Here is a 16,666-nt window from a genome sequence, read left to right as displayed (position 1 = left end):
ACTCCCTTGCTTAAAACCCTCCAGTGGTTCACCATGGCAATCACATTAAATGTGAAGTCTGACCAGGGTCCATGAGGACCTATATGACCTGGGGCTTCTTATTCAACCTCATCCCCAAACCCTCTTCTTTCTCTGTTCTCTTTGCAGCACTTGTCACCATCTGGAATTATTTATTTTTCTTGTATATCATTGGATCCGCCTCCTCCAACCCCTATCCCGCCCCCATATAGAGAGTCGGCACCAAGGGACAGGAACTTTATCTCATTCATTGCCATACACCCAGCATGTGAAACATAGGCTTAGCACTTAGAGGAGTGTGATCAATATTTTTGATTGAATGAAGGCATAAACCACTCCTTTATATGGGAATCTAACTCTTAACCAGCTAAGAGTCCTGTATCAACGATTTCCATGGTTTTGGCTTTTCATTTATATACACAGGGATCTCTTTGGAATGCTGGCTCAGCTATAGGAATAGAAGGCTCCATTTTATAAAAATCAGCCACATTATTATGTATTGTCTAGAACTCCATGCTGTGTACTCCCAAATGACTCCATGAGGTAAGTGTAAAGATGGGGGGGGGACCCCATTTGATAATATTCTTTTTTTTCTCTAACTCTTTTGTAGTTGCTTTTAAAATCTATGATCTCTGCCTTCCGTGGTGAGTGGGCTGGGGATAATGGCCAGAGACACAAAGTAGCCAATATTTTCTCCACAGGTAACCTCTTAACCACCATCCATGGGAAGTAGCTCTTTTCCATCACTCCCTCTTATCCCTCTAATGATGAACCTATCTTGTAGCAGTGACTTCGGATAGACATTCTGAACTCTGAATGCACAGGTCAACTCTTTATCTTGGTTGTATTTTTTCTTTGTTTCCTTAACTCTCATCACAATGATCATATCAATGAGGAAGCTCATTCCTTTCGTGGGTTCATTGTTGCATTATTGTCTGTGTGTTTCAAACAGTTTTGGTCCCAGCCCAAATTGACCCAAGTCAGATTTCTGATGTTTTAATTAATTTTAAAGAAGCTTGTAAGTATAAATGAAAAGGAAGAGAGAGAATACAAAATTGGGAGCATTAGAAAATTGGAAAAGCTAACTATTTCTTGACTTAAATGACAAGAGACAAAATTGGAAAAGGCTTTGAGTAACAGGCTCATGAAAATTTTTCAGTTAAAGTAATTTGGCCAGGGAGAAACAATTAGGAATAGAAATGTTCTTATCTATTGTTTCAGAGAATTGCAAGGTTACCATTAAGAGAGGAGTCACTAAGGATGAGAAAGCAAGGAATCAAGGGCAGCTTGAAAACACCTTTTAAGAAAGAACTTTATCTGTATACTGAAACCTGGAACTTAGTTGAAGCAAACAGAATGAAGGTCTCCAATGTAAGAGGTAAATTGTTAAGAAACTATGAACCTGGATTAAAAAAAATTGACCATTTTTGACCATTGAGACCTAAAACAAATTTCAGGCCAGCATATTTGCACTAGCAGGGAGCTGGTTAAAGGAGATGGGTAATTCCCAAAGACTGCATGTCCCCAGGACCTGCTTTAGATATGGTGGATCATGGAAAAGGGAGGCTCTCCAAGAGGGAAGAGTCAGAAGCTACAGAGAATGACTGACAAAGTTCTTACCAGAAAGCAGAATCTGTGACTAATAAAACAACTTGATCTGCAGTCTTCATAATGCTCTCCCACCAAGATTTCATAATTGCCATGGATCATGACTGCTGTGTGTTTTTGTTTCCCATTTTCCAAACAAGGGTTTTAGCTTGCTGCTACTCTGTTCTTGGGACACCATTGTATATTGGGTAGGCATAAGTGGGTGGGTGGTAAATTTCCTTTTTAGTTCATAGGATGGTAGACCACAAGGAGGCCCAGTGGAGAGTACTACATTACCGGTGATCCTGAGCTTTGAGCTGGATGTGGCAATAAGGTAAGACACGTGTGGGAGGAAGAATGAATGACAGGTATTTGGTGAGGAGCAGAGCAGATGGTGTTTCAGACTGGTGGGGTTTCTGTAACCCTGTTTCCTTTGCCTTCTAGGTACATACTCGTCTACTTCCTTGAAGTTAAATGGAGTCATGAGACTCAGTTCAGGCTGATGAAATATGGCTGGAATTGATGTACTTCCAGATTAGGCCCTCCAAAATCTCCCTTGAGATCTTCCCCACTACAGAGGACCCAGTAGAGGGCTGTGAGGCCTCAGGGATGGCAGAGCCACTAGATGGAAGGAATAACTCATGTGGGGCAGAACCTTGACACGCACTGGTATATGAAATGAGCACAATAAGGCCTCATTTAAGTTAAATAACTCAGGAAATCAACCTTTCTTCTGTTGAGATTTTGGAATCCCCTGTTATCACAATCAGCCTTGACCAAAGCAGTAATCAAAGCTATATGCAATGAAACATGCAGGCTATGTGTTGGTGTAACCTATTAATTACCCTCTAATTTTCTTTCACCAGATGACTGTAGGGGACTTCTGTGACTAAAATTTATTTCTGATTGAGACTGATTTTTTTCTATGTCTTATGGGGTTCTTGTCCCCTGAAGTCAGTTAGTCCCCAGTATCATTGAATGCCTAATCCCAGATCTACTACTTACTAGGTATGCGATCTTGGACATGTATTAATGTGTTTGAGCCTCAGTTTCCTTATCTGTAAATGGGTATAATAATAGTACCTATCTTGCGTTGTTGTGAGAATTAAATGAAACATGGCACCTGGCACATAGCTCAATAAGCTTCTGTCATCATTATTGCTGACATCATAAATTGCTAGGTATATGCTTGGCACTAGGGACAACATTGAAGAAAATATACAAGGTCTGGACTTCTGTGAGGTATCTGCTTATTCCATGACCCTCATGTTTTATTTTGTACTTGTCCAGTATAGTTTCTGTTAAGTACTTAATTTTAAGAGAAAGGTTTTGCCTATCTCTAGTCTACTTCAGAAAACATTGGTTGTGGTTGGGCATGTTCTTTGTCTTTCTGTCTGGGTGTTTGGAGTCAGTATCTGTGTTTCTGTTAGTGGCTTTACGCTCTGAGTGTAGTGTTTGTCTATACCCTTTGGCAAGCGGAGGGGGAGACCCATAGGAAGGCAAAAATCCCTATTGGTGGAAGGAACCACTTCCTGTTTAAAGCCATTTCCTGCTTGGATCCACTTCCTGCTCAGATCTACTTCCTGCATGGATCAACTTCCTGCTCAGAGTCACTTCCTCTTTAGAATATTGAGTAAAAAACCGCTGCCATTGTACTTATAGAAGTATACTTTGCTCCTTTTCTAGGTTCTTTTCTCCCAGGGTATACTGCCCAACCATCTCATTTCCAGTGATGTAAGTAACATTTGCAAGACACAAGATGTTGAAAACCCCTTCCCTTCTTTATTAACCTATGAGGACAGAGACTGAATCTATACCAGTGATGGCATCATCTAGCCCCTACACTACATGCATTTAGATGCCTGGTTTACCTGTATGTCTAAGCTAGGGTCCTTATGCCCACACAGCTGCTGTGGGCCATCTCCCTGGCACATGCTCCTTAGTGATACTAATTAGGCAGGCACACCCACTTGCCTTGGCATGTTTTAAAGATGACCCAAGCTGCAAACACCAACATGTATAAGACATATGCTCTCTTCTTTGTGTAAATTCAGGCACCAAAATATGCCTACACATAGGGGTGTGTGCATACAGACACATGCGTATTCTTTTTTGCCTGGTAGAAATAAGCTTCTGTGATGTTCCTTCTACTCCCACACATGCCCCTCCATGGCTGGCACATCTCCTAATTATTCCCATCTACTCCCTCCCCATAGACCTTTTGTGTGTATATTTTGGCAGACGTTCTCTTGATTCTTCCTAGTTTCTCTCTCTCTTTTTCCCCACTCTCCCTCCCTCTCCCTCCTCTTCACAACTCCTTAGAAAATTTGTTAAACTATACACTCTTTATTATTAAGTACATTTATGAAAAATTCTCACTGTTACAAAAATGCATGGTTATAAAATCATCTCCGTACAAAGATTGGCATCTTCCCTTTCCCCACCCCTCCCTAACCCTCCCACCCCCAGACATCAGCATTCCACAGGACAATGCTTAGAAAAACTGAGAGCTCAGTGGATCCAGAGCTCTTGACCGAGTGCTATGGCAAACATGGTGGTGATTTACACAGGACCTTTCAACTTGCCTCCTTCACTTCCCTTTTGCCTCCTTCTGAGGTGGGTAGAGCAGACAAGTTTCTCTAGTTCAGGAAATCGTTCTTCTGTGGAATGGGTAAAGACATCTTATTCTCTTCTAGAGCTGAAAAGGATGTCAGAGCAACATCACTGAAGACATCTATAAGGAAAATGAAGGTTTTAGGTCTTTCCTGATGGTTGAAGAGAAATACCTTCCTTAGTCTATTCAAATTGCATATACCATCTTCCTTGAAAGGAGCTAGCAAACTCTATAGCAACTATGGGGACTTATTTGTGTAGGATTTCCTGGTAATCCCAATGGGAATGGAGAAACAGGTGAGGGTTTGTCTGAGGGTGACCAGAAGCAGCTGGTCCAGAGTGGTGTGGTGCACCCTGTTGGTTAGCTAAACTTTGATATCCTCGGGCCCAGTATGAAGGATGCTTCTGTGGTAGGACAATTCTCTGAGGGACAGGGAATGGAGGGAAGCAGTCAGACTGTTGCTAGGTTGCCTCAGCCACATATTTCTTCCTTTTTATATTTTTCTGAGCAGCTATCCCTAACCCAACCCTAATGGGATTCCACCTTAGTTTATCAAGTGATGCAGTAAACAGATGGCTGAGTTTACTGTGTTAGAGAACTGAACTCAAGTCCAGAGAAGTTGGCCTCATGTCAGTAGATACACAGTGTACATGGAACCTCATGAACAGACACATGGACTCAGAGATATCCCAACACTTACATTTAACTAGTCTGGAAAACACGTAGTCAAGATTTGTAGGAATACCATCATGGTTTCTTGGTTAGCAGGGTTGTGTGCACTTTTACAACTAGCGCAGTTATATTTCTTCTATAAAAGTGTGCTTCTAGAAGCTTGCTTCTGATAGCCTGCACAAGATGGTGGTGGTAGTTGTGGGCGACATGAGATTCCTTGGCAGGCAAGGAGTTTTATCATTGTGCTTTAAGTTAACTGAGGACCTTCTAGCAGCTGGAGAAGAATCTTTCTTTAAATGTCATGTATCCTACTCAGAAAGGTTTTCCATTAATGGGGACTAAATAGTCTCATTAGAAAGGACATTTGAATTCAAGGGGCATTTGGTGTCTTGTTTGATTCTAGTTCTATGCAAAAAGATACATATCTTAAAATATATTAACTGTATTTCAGCAAATAAGAGTCTCTAGGAGATTATAATAGATGTATATGGTGGCCCTCTCTGGGAAGCTATTTGCATCAAGACTATTATTTCTAGAAGTTGTTCTCCAAATACATTAGGTTGTTAGCTTGACTGGTGAAGAGCAGCCTGAATATAGTGGAAGAAGAGAGCAGGTATGGTCCTGGTCCAGATGTCACAGGAGCAGGCTCTTGCCCAAATGTTGTTAGTGAGATGCAGGGGATAACAAGGTTCAAGTACCCCAGGTCCAGCAGTTTCTGGGTGCTCTTTTGGTTGCCTAGCTCAGGGAAGCATGAGTAAGTGAAGACTTGGTGGAAGTTGACATGTTATTTTCCTTTATTCCTTTTCCAGGAGGATGGGATGATGCAAAATTGTTGGAGCTGGTGGGCAAGGTAGAAAGCTCCCATTTTAATTTTTATCCTGGCCAGCCTTACCAACATGTTGGACTGTGCCTTAATGTTTTCCCCTCTCCTGCTGAGGTTCTCACCCCACAGCTCTCCTGCACCCTTTGTATCTCTTGAAACACAATACAGCAGAGCTTGAGTAGGAGGGGTTAGCACAGCTTCCTCTCTTGTTTACCAAAGAACTTCTTTTTTGCATGACTGCCGCCATGGCCACTAGTTCTAATGTGTTATTTATCCTTTGCAAGGCAGATGACTCCTATTCAGGTGCTATTTGTGCTGCTTCTCTGTTTCAGAGGCTGCGATTTGTTCTAGGGTGAGGGCATCTGGATTTGTGCAGCAGCTGGTTTACTGCCTTTTATTTAGAGGACCTACGGGACATTTATGGCTGCTGAATCCAAGAGGCCCACTACCCAGCCATCATGGGCTTTCTTTTCCCCAAGCACCTGGCAAAGCTGGAGAGAGAACCGAGTTGAAGTTGAGTCCCACCTTTACTGCTTTGGCAAGTCATGCCTGCTCTTGAGTCTGTATTTTCCAACCTGTAAAATAGGAGTAATTATGTTTGGTTTGCCTCCCACACAGGGTCGTGAAGAGTCCAGAATGATGCTAACAGCATGTTAGGAGCTGTCCAGTGCTGAACAAATACAGGGAAGGAGGCTGATAAGGCTGATGACGAGGATGAAGAGGACAGCAGCAATGATGATAATACTGCTTTGCACATGGAGTTGCTTGCTTTTTGATGGACTGACTAGACACAGTTTCCCTAAATGGAGTTGCCTATCGCTTTCCTTCTAGAGTTTACCCAGATAACCTTGGGTAAGATACCTAGCTCTCTACAATTAATTCATCTGTAAAATGGGAATAATAAAGACCGCCAGGCAGTGTTGCTATGAGAATTGAAATAGGTGAGTCAGTAGTTTTAAAAGTGCCCCAAAGAGTGCCTGGTCGTTATTGGGAGCACTTACTCATCAGCACTACTGGAACTCAAACTTATGTAACTTTAGAGGGACTGTGATGTTCCCCAGCTTGGATAGGGTAGAAAGAGCACAGACTTTATTTTGCTTGTTAAGCAACATGTCACTACATTTAAACTCTCTTTGAGCCTTTGTTTTCTCATCTATACAATGGGAACAGCAATGCTTACCTCACAAGAATGTGTGGATTAAAATGGAATTGTCTGTGGAGAGAGCTTATCACAGTGCCTGACACTGGCAAGTGTTTGGTAATAAATAGCTCTCATACCCTGATGCTTAAATGAGTGAATTCCTTGGAAGAAAGAGAAAATCTCCTACAGTCATAACTGTGGTGGCCTCCTCCTCCTTCAGTCTTGGCTACCCTCATGCTACAGTGCACTTTTCTGGTGAGATCCTTTGGCGTGAGCACCGTGGCAAGAACAGTCACAAGATTAGGAGTTCCAAGGTGCTAAGACTCTTGCTGCCTCATTGCTGGACCTCTTGCTTCCCTCTTCTGAAACCAAAGCTTGAGTGAGAAGCAGGAGACAAGGGTAGGTACTTCAGTTTGGTACTTGGACCTCACGGGCAGGCTGCACTTGGTGGATGTAGTATGGAGGCAGTCAGTAGGAGGTGGTCTCACTTGGTAGCCCCTGGCAGGAGGCCTAGGGGACGGGCACAGAGGTGTTCTCTCCCTCTGGAGGCAGTGGTGGGCAACTCCAAGAGCTGAAAGATTGGGTGTCAGAGGGAAGTTTTGGTCCTGTGCCACACCTGCTCTATACACTTAAGTCACAAGGATTGGTCACTGTTCTCAACACACCATGCATATTTTGGCCTCTGTCATTTGCTCATGTCTACCCTTCATTGTCTACCTGACAAAGCAGACAGTTTTTGATGACTCAGTTCACAAATTGCATCCATTCTTGTAATCCTCTTGGACTTTTCTAAGCATAGTTGATGATCGCTCCTCTGGGCTTTCATAACTATGTGCTGAGAGTGTTGACAAATTGTCTTAAAGGGAATAGTTTTTGAATCTCTCTCCTCCATTAGAGGTAAAAGCCTTAGGACAGAGTCATTGGACATTTCCAATTCTGCCACAGTGTCTGGCCCATAGTTGAAGATCACACAAATGTAGTTTCCTGACCTTGTTTGGGTCATGACAGAGGTGACCAGGGCACCAAGAGCCAGACTGAGCAGTGTCTGGGGGCCAGCTGCATGGAGGGACGTCAGGCGCCCACATCAAATCTCTTCCTCTTCACTGGCCTTGCTCCAACGGTGGCAGCAGTTGGCTGTGATGCCCAGGAGGAAGTTGGTGGCCACAGAGGCAATGGAGACCACGAAGCCCACAAATGCGATGAAGAGGTAATCATCCAGGGTCAGAGTCAGGTGACAGGCCTTGAAGCTCTCCTCAGTGAGGGAGAAGAGTGGGGCACCCTCAACTTCGGGGGGACCCCGGCACTCAGCCAGCTGAGAATCTGCAACACAGAACGCGGAAATGGTGAGGGGCCGGGGAGAAAGAGAGTGGAATGGATAGTCCTCCACACTTCCCAAGAGAATTTGAGATTTTTATTTTTAATTGAGTTTCTTCTATGTGTCAAAAATTTTACTTACCTTCATTACTCTCTTCAACAACCCTTGAATCAAGTTTTTTTTTTATACCAGTTTTTATGGCCGTGGAGATCGCTGCTCAGGGAGTTTAGTTACTTGCCTCTCAGGTCCAGTAGTCATTGCTGATGGTAGATCTGGGGCTTTCATGGGGATATCATCATCTCTTACAATAACCTCCTAACTGGTTTATGGCTTCTGCCTTGAAACCATCTTGACACAGTTCACTCAGTATTTTTCATACCTGAAGTCCTGTCATGTACTCTGTGCTTGAAGCCCTCCCCTGACTTCTTACCTTCCCATGGAATGAAAGCCAAGGTCCTACCTGTGGTCCTCACTTCTCATCTCTATCCCTTTTCTCCTTGTTCACTCTGCTCCATCTACACACACCTTCTGATCATTCTTCCATCACCATAAGACCGTCCCTTTTCAGGGTGTAGAGGGAGAGCTATTGTATTTGTCTCATTTATCCCCTGAATCTCAACACAGCTCCATCCCTTCCTTCCTTGGGGACTTTGCTCAAATATCACTTTATTAATAGGGTCTTTCTAAATGATTGTTTATAACATAGTAACTCCATATCACCTTTCTCTGGGCGTTCCCCACTCTGCTTAATTTTTCTCCATTGTATTTTATCATGTCTTACAGTTTCTTTACTCTCCGTCTCCTCCCCCTTAAATATAAGTTTTCCCTAGTCTCTGAACAGTTTCCTATCTGTAAAAGTGTTCAATGAAACGTTGTTAACAGAATGTGTGGATGGATGACTCTGTCCAACTTTGAAGGACTGTTTTTTTCTACTATCTCATGTGGGTTTTCAGATATGAAGAGTATAAGGTTATGAGCATGGGCTGTGAAAATATTGGTCTGGGTTCAAATCCCCTTTCTACCCCACGCTGGTTGTGTGATTGTGGGTGAGTTACTTAAACCTTCTCTGTCTTGCTTTCTTCATCTGTAAAATGAGGATAATAAGAGTAGCTATTGCATTGGGTTGTAGTGAGGACTCAATGAATTAATATATATAAATAATATATTCTTTGTGGATACTAAGTACCATGTAAGTGTGTGCTTTTGTTGTTATCCTAAGCTTGTCTCTTGGACAGGTCAGTGACCCTACAGATTCTGCAATTCTGCACATAGACTTCTGTAGGAAGGAGGTCTTTTCTCCATCACTGATGGTCTCTCCTCACCCTTCCAGGGTCACTTGCATGAAGGTTGTCAATGGTTTCATCTTACTCTGCCTTGGAGGTGAGTGTGGCGTTCAGGCCGTGGTTCTGCCATTCAGTTCCAAGCACAGGCTTTCCAGCAGGCAGTCATTCCTTTTCTCAGTGGATAAACATTAATCAAACTCTCACCATGGGCAATTTTTTTTTTTTAAACCTTTCTGGCTCTCATGCTTTCTGTCCATAAGAAGGGGATAATTCAACCTAAATTATCTAAGGGAGTCATTATGAAGAAGTTTTCTGAATGAGGAGGTACATAAATGCCATTTATTCATCCTGTAGTTTTTGAGGACAAAGAATAAAATGATAGATTTGATTGATCCTTTTGACAAATGGATGAACATCATTGTCCTTAGAAATGAAGAGTCATTTTTGGGAAGAAGAAGCAGTCTGCTCCAAATTCCAGGTGGAGAGAGTCCCTGTAGGCTACAAGTGCAGTTCTCCAGACCTTGCTCAGGACAAGATCGTGTCTAGAGTTAACCATCAAGGGCTCTCCACTTGGAGCTGAAGACGCTGAACTCCAAATTCTATTATGTGCATGGACTAGGGTGGTGGTGAGACCATGTGACACTGGAGAAAGTGAGGAAACTGAGGGAAATTCGTATGGATCCAGCAGAGGAGGCTCGGAGGGCAGCTGGCAGGACCATGAGAGGATTTCGGATCAGAGTCCGAAGGATAATGAGCCCCTCTGGTAAGTCAAGGGACCAGTTGTGAGGTTGAGTTAGATCCCAAGGGTATCCTTATGTCCCCCTTTGTTGGGGTTTGTCCCAAAACTGTGGATAATAGTGGGAGAAGAAAAAGATGACAAAGGGAAAATGATCGCTTTGTAAAGAACACTGGCAAGTTCTTTACACCCAAGAGGAACTGTCCTGGAGAGTACAATGTGGTGAAAAGTACAGTCTGTGGAGAAAAGGGGACCTAGGTTTCTAGCGTGGCCACTGGGAAGTTACTTTCCCCCTCTGGAACTCGGGTCCCTTATCTGCACTGTCGTAAGGCAGCACAGATGGGATCTTGGAACCCTCTCCTGCTTGATGGGAGACTGCGCTTCTTCTGAAGGGCAGCTGGGGGGACACCTGGGTGTCTCAGTTGGTAGGACGACTGCCTTCAGCTCAGGTCATGATCCCGGAGTCCCGGGATCGAGTCCCGCATCGGGCTCCCAGCTCCATGGGAAGTCTGCTTCTCCCTCTGACCTTCTCCTCGCTCATGCTCTCTCTCACTGTCTCTCTCTCTCAAATAAATAAATAAAATCTTAAAAAAAAAATCTTTGAAGGGCAGCTGGGGCCTCAGAGATCACAGGAAAGAGGGAGCCCTGGGAGTCATGGAAGTTGTGCTCCGGAATTCCCTTTCCGTACACAGAGCACAGGAGAGAGGAGGGGACGTGCCACCTGCCAAGGGTGAGCAGGTAGGGAGACCACCCCAGGCAGTTTCCCCTTATGCCCCCTAGCATTGCCCCATCTCGTGCCCAGCTATTTTGGTCCCAGAGAACTTCCTCCCACAGGTGTGTAGAAACAGTAGAATCGTGACCCACAATCCCCCCATTCCTCAAACTATTTTGGTCTTGGGCTCCCCACTCAGTCCTCTTCTCCCTCCTACTTCATTCAGCATCGCTCCTTTTGAACACACTCTGAGCCAGGCTCTGGGGAAGCCCCTGAGATGGTGCCCTCAGTTACTTCCTGTTGTTCTACTGCTGGAGGCTAGTGCCAAGGCTCAGTGCTGCCACACAAGAAAGCTGGTGACTAAGAGCCACAGCTGAACATGGCCTGCCTCCAGGGGAGGCCATTAAGCCGATGTGATTCAGGCACTCTCAGCTGGGACTGGTTGGTTAAATTGCCACATCCGTTTCTTGTCTCAACTCCCCACCCCATGCCCAAACCTTGCAGAGCTCTACTGAGGGCCTTTGGCCAGTCAGAACTCTGCCCTGACTCTTTTAGCGACCTGACTCTTCAGGATATAGTCAGAAGGTGGCCAGACTGCCAGGGTTTGAATCCTAACTCCAACACTTAGGGACTGTGCAGCTTTGGGCAGGTTACTGAGCCTCTTTGTTCCTTGGCTTCCTTCACTATAGAGTAGTGGGTCTCATCATGGTTCTTAATGAGAATGAGATAAGCTAAATATGAAATATGACTAAGATAAAGCACAATAGTAAATACTAAATAGTAAGTACTAAAATAAAGAGTGTTAGCCATTTCTATTTTCTTTTGAGTTTTCCCAGCACTCAGAACACTTAAAAGGCAGAGAGTAGAGTAGAGTAGAATGGGGTTTAGAAGCCAAGTGAACTTGGGTTTTATCCACGGCTCTGCTACTTTCTGAATGAGTGACCCTGGACAAGTCTTTTCATTGTCCCAGATCTCAGCTTCTTCCCCTGACAGATGGGGGTCATAAAAGCAGGGGAGATAATGTGTGCCAAGTTCTGAGGTCAGGGTGAGAGCTCAGCACACACGGTCTCTTATTAACGACTCTTCTTTACTATCTGTCTGCCTCCTTAGGTCCTAAGTGCCACAGAGGCAAGGGCACGGTGTATTTCTCTGATGAGTGGGTCTGCAGTGTCCAGCACACACAAAACACCTCATGGACGAACCTGGTAGAGTGAAAGGGCTGGGGCACCCAGAGGCCAGTGTAGACCGTGTCATGCTCTGGCTGCAAAAAGCTCTTGGTCCCTCCCTGTTTTTTGGAGCCTTTGCTGCAGTGAGGCAAGACCCTCTGAACCCCCACCCCCCAACCCCTGGGCCATCTAGTCCTACCTGCCTGCCTCACCTGCTGTGCAGCGTTGGATCCTGTTCCGCAGCCACTTCAGCAGAGGCTCCATGGTGCAGCCGCACACCCAAGGGTTGCCGCCGATCTGCAGGGTCACCAGCCCCGGCAGGCCCTCAAGGGCCTCGAGGCTGAGGAAGGCCAGGCCCCCGTAGCTGAGGTCCAGATCTCGGAGCTGCACCAGGCCCTGGAAAGCCTGGGGGTGCACCCTGCGCAGCCATGGATTGTGGCTCAGGTCAATGTGCACCAGGCCATGGGCTTCCTGGAACATATCAGCGGGCACATGGCTGAGGTTGTTGTAGCTCAGATCCAGGTGGGCCAAGCGCTTGGCGTGGAGGAAGAGGCCCGGCGGCAGCTCCGTCAAGGAGTTGTTGCGCAGATCCAGAACCCGGAGCTCCATGTAGCACGTGAGGTAGCCGGGCGGCACGGTTGCGATGCGGTTGTGGGCCAGGCTGAGGTTGCGGGTGTCCATTGGCAGGTCTGGGGGCACGGAGAAGAGCCGCTGGCTGCTGCAGTCCACCACCTGGTTATGGCACGTACAAAGGACGGGGCAGCTGGTGCCAGCGTCCGAGCGCATCACCCCGGCTGCCAAGAGGAGGGAGACCAGCAGCATGGCTGGGTGGGGGGGCCCAGGCCAGGGCAGCTGGGACCAGGTGTCACCCATCTTAGGGAGCTGGCAACAGCAGGGCTGTAGGGAGCCCACTGGGACTGAGGCTATGTCCATGAATCAAGAGTCAGTGGCTCAGAAAGACAGCTACATCAGGGCCAGAGTCCTGAAAGGTGGGGCTTCTGGGCACGTGGTATCATGTCTCAAGCCTTTCCCCAGAGCCTCTAAGCACCAGAGGGATCCCTAGGTGAGATCCCCAGGAAGCCCCCTTTGGAGCCTAGGGGAGAGTAAATCCAGCTGAGGTCTCTCGGGGTCTGAGAAGATGATCAAAACTTGAGAGAGGAAGGAACTGAGAATGGGGCTGGACCAGCTGCTAGCAGGTCGTGGAAGTGTCCCTGTAGTTCTGTGCTCTTCTCACACATGGCTGCTAGGTGCTTCCTCTCTGTATTACGTTGGAGAGGTGATGGTGGTGGGTGGGGGGCAGAAGGACAGGAAAGGTGCCTGTCGAAGGTCCTGGTACATCTAAGAACCCCGAGCCCTGTCCCACGTCTGGGACCAATTAGGAGGCCAGGGCTGCATCTGGGTCTCTAGCATTGGAGGTCTCCGAAGCCATTCCTTCTGGTGGCCCAGGGGGCTCGAGTCCAAGGGGGTCCTGGGGTGGGTGTTTTGGGAAGGGAGCCTGGCGGGGAGTGGGTCTCCATGGGCCTCCTGGAAGCCCGAGTCCTCAGCCTTAGCATCTACTGAAATCCCCAAGAAGGCTCTTCTTTCCCCAGGTTGGGGAGGACCCTGAGGGACACACACTGTTGCCTGCCAAGGCTGGAAAGAGCCATGTGTCCTGGAGGTGCAGGATGGGGGATCAGCTAGGACCGCTTTGGCGACTTCTCCTGAGCCCGTGCCTCTCTCCCAGCCCAGCTCTGTGTTCAGCAGGCGGGGGCAGAATTCCCTCTGTCAACAAGGAAAGCACTCAGGCAGAGATCTCCAGTGCCCTCTCCTCCCCGCTGTCCCCTCCTAGTTCCCTGCCCCCTTCTTTGCCACTGGCCATAGAGTTCTCTGCGTACTGTGGGTCAGGTGGGGCAGCAGTGGGCTCAGACCCCACCCTCACGTTGTGGTTGCCCGTCCTCCTCCGGGATTCTGTCCTGGGAGAGATACATTTGCTTCTCCTCCCAGCCTCGCCCCTCAGCACCAAACAGCCCACCCTTGAATAACTCTCTAAGAAAGCAGGCACACAAGCGCAGGTTGCAGGTCGTTTGCAAACCCCTTTTCAGACACAGTTAGCACTCCGTCTCCCTCCCTCGCTCTCTCCCGCATTCTCTCTCTCTCTCTCTCTCTCTCACACACACACACACACACACACACACACACGCACACACGCACACACGCACACACGCACATACACACATGCATACATTTTTCTCCTGTGAACCCCCCACATTTTGCCCTGCCCTGCACTCACACCTCCCAGTTTCCTGTACAGCTTTCTTCTGTAAACGCTCTTCTGCAGAGCCCCCTTTCCAGTCTGCCCCCCCTCGCCGACTTCCACCCCCCCCCACACCCTAATCTTTTCTACAAGCACCACACTCTGCCCCCCAGCGTGAGCCCACGCCCACATTCGGTCAGGCAGAGAGACCGATCACACGATGACACACCCGGTGTCTCAGCCCTGCTGTCCACCCGCATCCCCTGTGGCCCCCACATCCTCCGTGGCCCCTGGATGTCCTCACTTGTCCTCCCTCTCCCCTTCGGTCTAGCACTGCCTCCCTTCCCAGCACTTCCAGCCTCCATCCCGCCCACTGGGAAATCACCCAGCTTCTTTATCCAGACCCATTTTTATGAACCCCAGGGTCTCGCCTTGCATTTCCACAGGCTCTCAGGAGCCCACTTACTCTGTTCCAAGGACACAGCCATCAATCTGCAGCAGACATGGGTCTCCCTCCGTCAGGCTGGAATCCCGCTTGCTGCTTCAGGAGAACAGATTGCCTCCCCGGCACTTCCCCTCCCCCGGCCTCTCCTCCTCCATGGCTCCTGGATCCCGGGGCAGCATCCTTGGTGGTTTCCTGTCCTGTGCTCCTGGTGCCTGGCCAGTTCCCCTTTTTTGACTCAAAAGGGGAATCAGAGCGAGGATGCTTAGAAGAAAGTTCACAGAATCCGAATGCTTCTTTCCGAAACTCAGCTGGTGCTGAGGCTGCTCGGGTTTGTGGCTTCCGCCAGGTCTTCCCCTCCCTCCGCCTTCCTTTCCTCTCTCCCCCCTCCTCTCTCCCTTTTTCGCTCCCTTTTTTTCCTCGAGGGCCAGGTACTGACGTTTCACTGTCTCTTAGCAACTGCCTCCACATCTCTGAGCAACAGGAGAGCTGGCTATGGACCCCACCAAGATGAGAGAGAGGAGAAGGAAGCAGTTGCAGAATTCACAGCCACCTGCTGTGGGGAGGGGGTCCTCATGGTAGGGGAAGTGGGGCCTTAGGGGGAGGAGGCAGGGGGCGGGGCAGGGGCAAAGGCAGTGGAGCAGGCAGGGGGAGAGGGCAAAGGGCCCAGTGGGAGAGGCTGGAGAGGGGGCAATGCAAGCATCTGGAATCTGAGATGGGGGAGGGCCCAACAGAGAAAATAAAGGAGGGTTGGAAAGGGGAAAGGAACTTCTCCAGGGGTAGGGGGAGAAATTGGGGAAGGCATGAAGACATGAATAAGGATGGAAGGAAAGAGGAGAAGTGCTCACTTGATGGGACATAGCTCTTCAGCCCATGTGTAGCATCTGCTTCCCTGAGTCTGCATGTATTTTGGTCACCAGGTACCAGGTGGCTGGATGGACTGGCTCAGGGCTTGTCAGAGACAGTTATGGAAGGTGGGAATTTTTCTGTGTTCCTTAATTGTCTCTAAGTCCTGACCCCACAAGCTCGGAGAGTTTTGGGATGCAAAGGGCCAAGTGACAGGTCTAGGTGAGGTACCTGGGGCTGCAGATACACTCAGTTCTCTTTCTAGGAGAGCAGAAGCTTCCAGAAAACCTTGTAGTTTTGATCTCTTTCTCCAGGTCCTGAGGACTCTGTTGGCCACCCCGTTCTCACTTCTCCACGCTCCCTATCCCCCGCCCCTTACAGACTGACCTCACATGAAGAAAAAGTCATTGCAACATTTCTTTTCTTGATGACCCATGGAATGAATTTCTAGCCACCTTGCCTTTGAAAAACCAGTCTCACCACTTGGTTTGGTCCAAGAGCTGGCTCATGTCTTCATTTTAATAAAATTGTTTATCAAGCACTCACTGTGAGTCGGGTGCTTGGCTACACGATAGGCATATAGCTAGCTGCTAGGATGATGGGTGAAGACTTCATACTTACAGAGGTCATGTTAGTCCTTTATGTTCATCTAGTTGATCTGGGGCCTCTTCTGCTTAAGTAATATCTCAAGTCTTTGGGGAAAACCAAAATCGAGGAGCAGAAATCACCTGTTAAGTTGTACAGATTCTAGGCACATACAGAGTCCTCAAAATCATTGTCTTCCCTATCATGATTCTCTTTCCTTTATGATCTTAGGAGTTCTGCTGTTAAGCATTGTCCTCATAATTATGCTCATTTTTAATCTTTCATGTTCTGTGGTGTCTGATGCAGACTAACATGGTAGCCACTTCATTAATATTGATATATTGAATTGGCCAAGGTAAATATGATTTGTGTCTCCCCCTCCCTTATAAAAGGGAATGGTTCTCCAACTCATTTATGAGCTTGGAAATAAAATGTTAATCTTAATGCATAAAACAGAGCAACATTCAGAGGCAAGTAACCCACTGTAAACAAG

The 16,666-nt window shown here is 47.3% G+C and overlaps 1 protein-coding gene and 1 long non-coding RNA gene across 2 annotated transcripts; one reads left to right on the top strand and one right to left on the bottom strand.

Annotated features, from left to right (window-relative positions):
* The first annotated feature begins 5,549 nt into the window (after nucleotides 1-5,549).
* On the top strand, nucleotides 5,550-6,997 carry LOC131812688 (uncharacterized). The gene is made up of 2 exons (XR_009346440.1): nucleotides 5,550-6,227; nucleotides 6,333-6,997. It is a non-coding gene; the product is annotated as an uncharacterized LOC131812688 (long non-coding RNA).
* Nucleotides 6,222-15,225, bottom strand: LRRC55 (leucine rich repeat containing 55). The gene is made up of 3 exons (XM_059142526.1): nucleotides 14,767-15,225; nucleotides 12,280-13,828; nucleotides 6,222-8,175 (listed from the first exon to the last, which is right to left on the bottom strand). Exons 2-3 carry the CDS (start codon nucleotides 12,998-13,000, stop codon nucleotides 7,940-7,942), a joined length of 957 nt encoding a protein of 318 aa, XP_058998509.1. The 5' UTR covers nucleotides 13,001-13,828; nucleotides 14,767-15,225; the 3' UTR covers nucleotides 6,222-7,939.
* Nucleotides 15,226-16,666: the final 1,441 nt, after the last annotated feature.

Source organism: Mustela lutreola, chromosome 1, assembly GCF_030435805.1.
Source record: "Mustela lutreola isolate mMusLut2 chromosome 1, mMusLut2.pri, whole genome shotgun sequence".
Taxonomy (NCBI): Eukaryota; Metazoa; Chordata; class Mammalia; order Carnivora; family Mustelidae; genus Mustela; species Mustela lutreola.
This window is presented reverse-complemented; position numbering and strand designations above follow the sequence as displayed.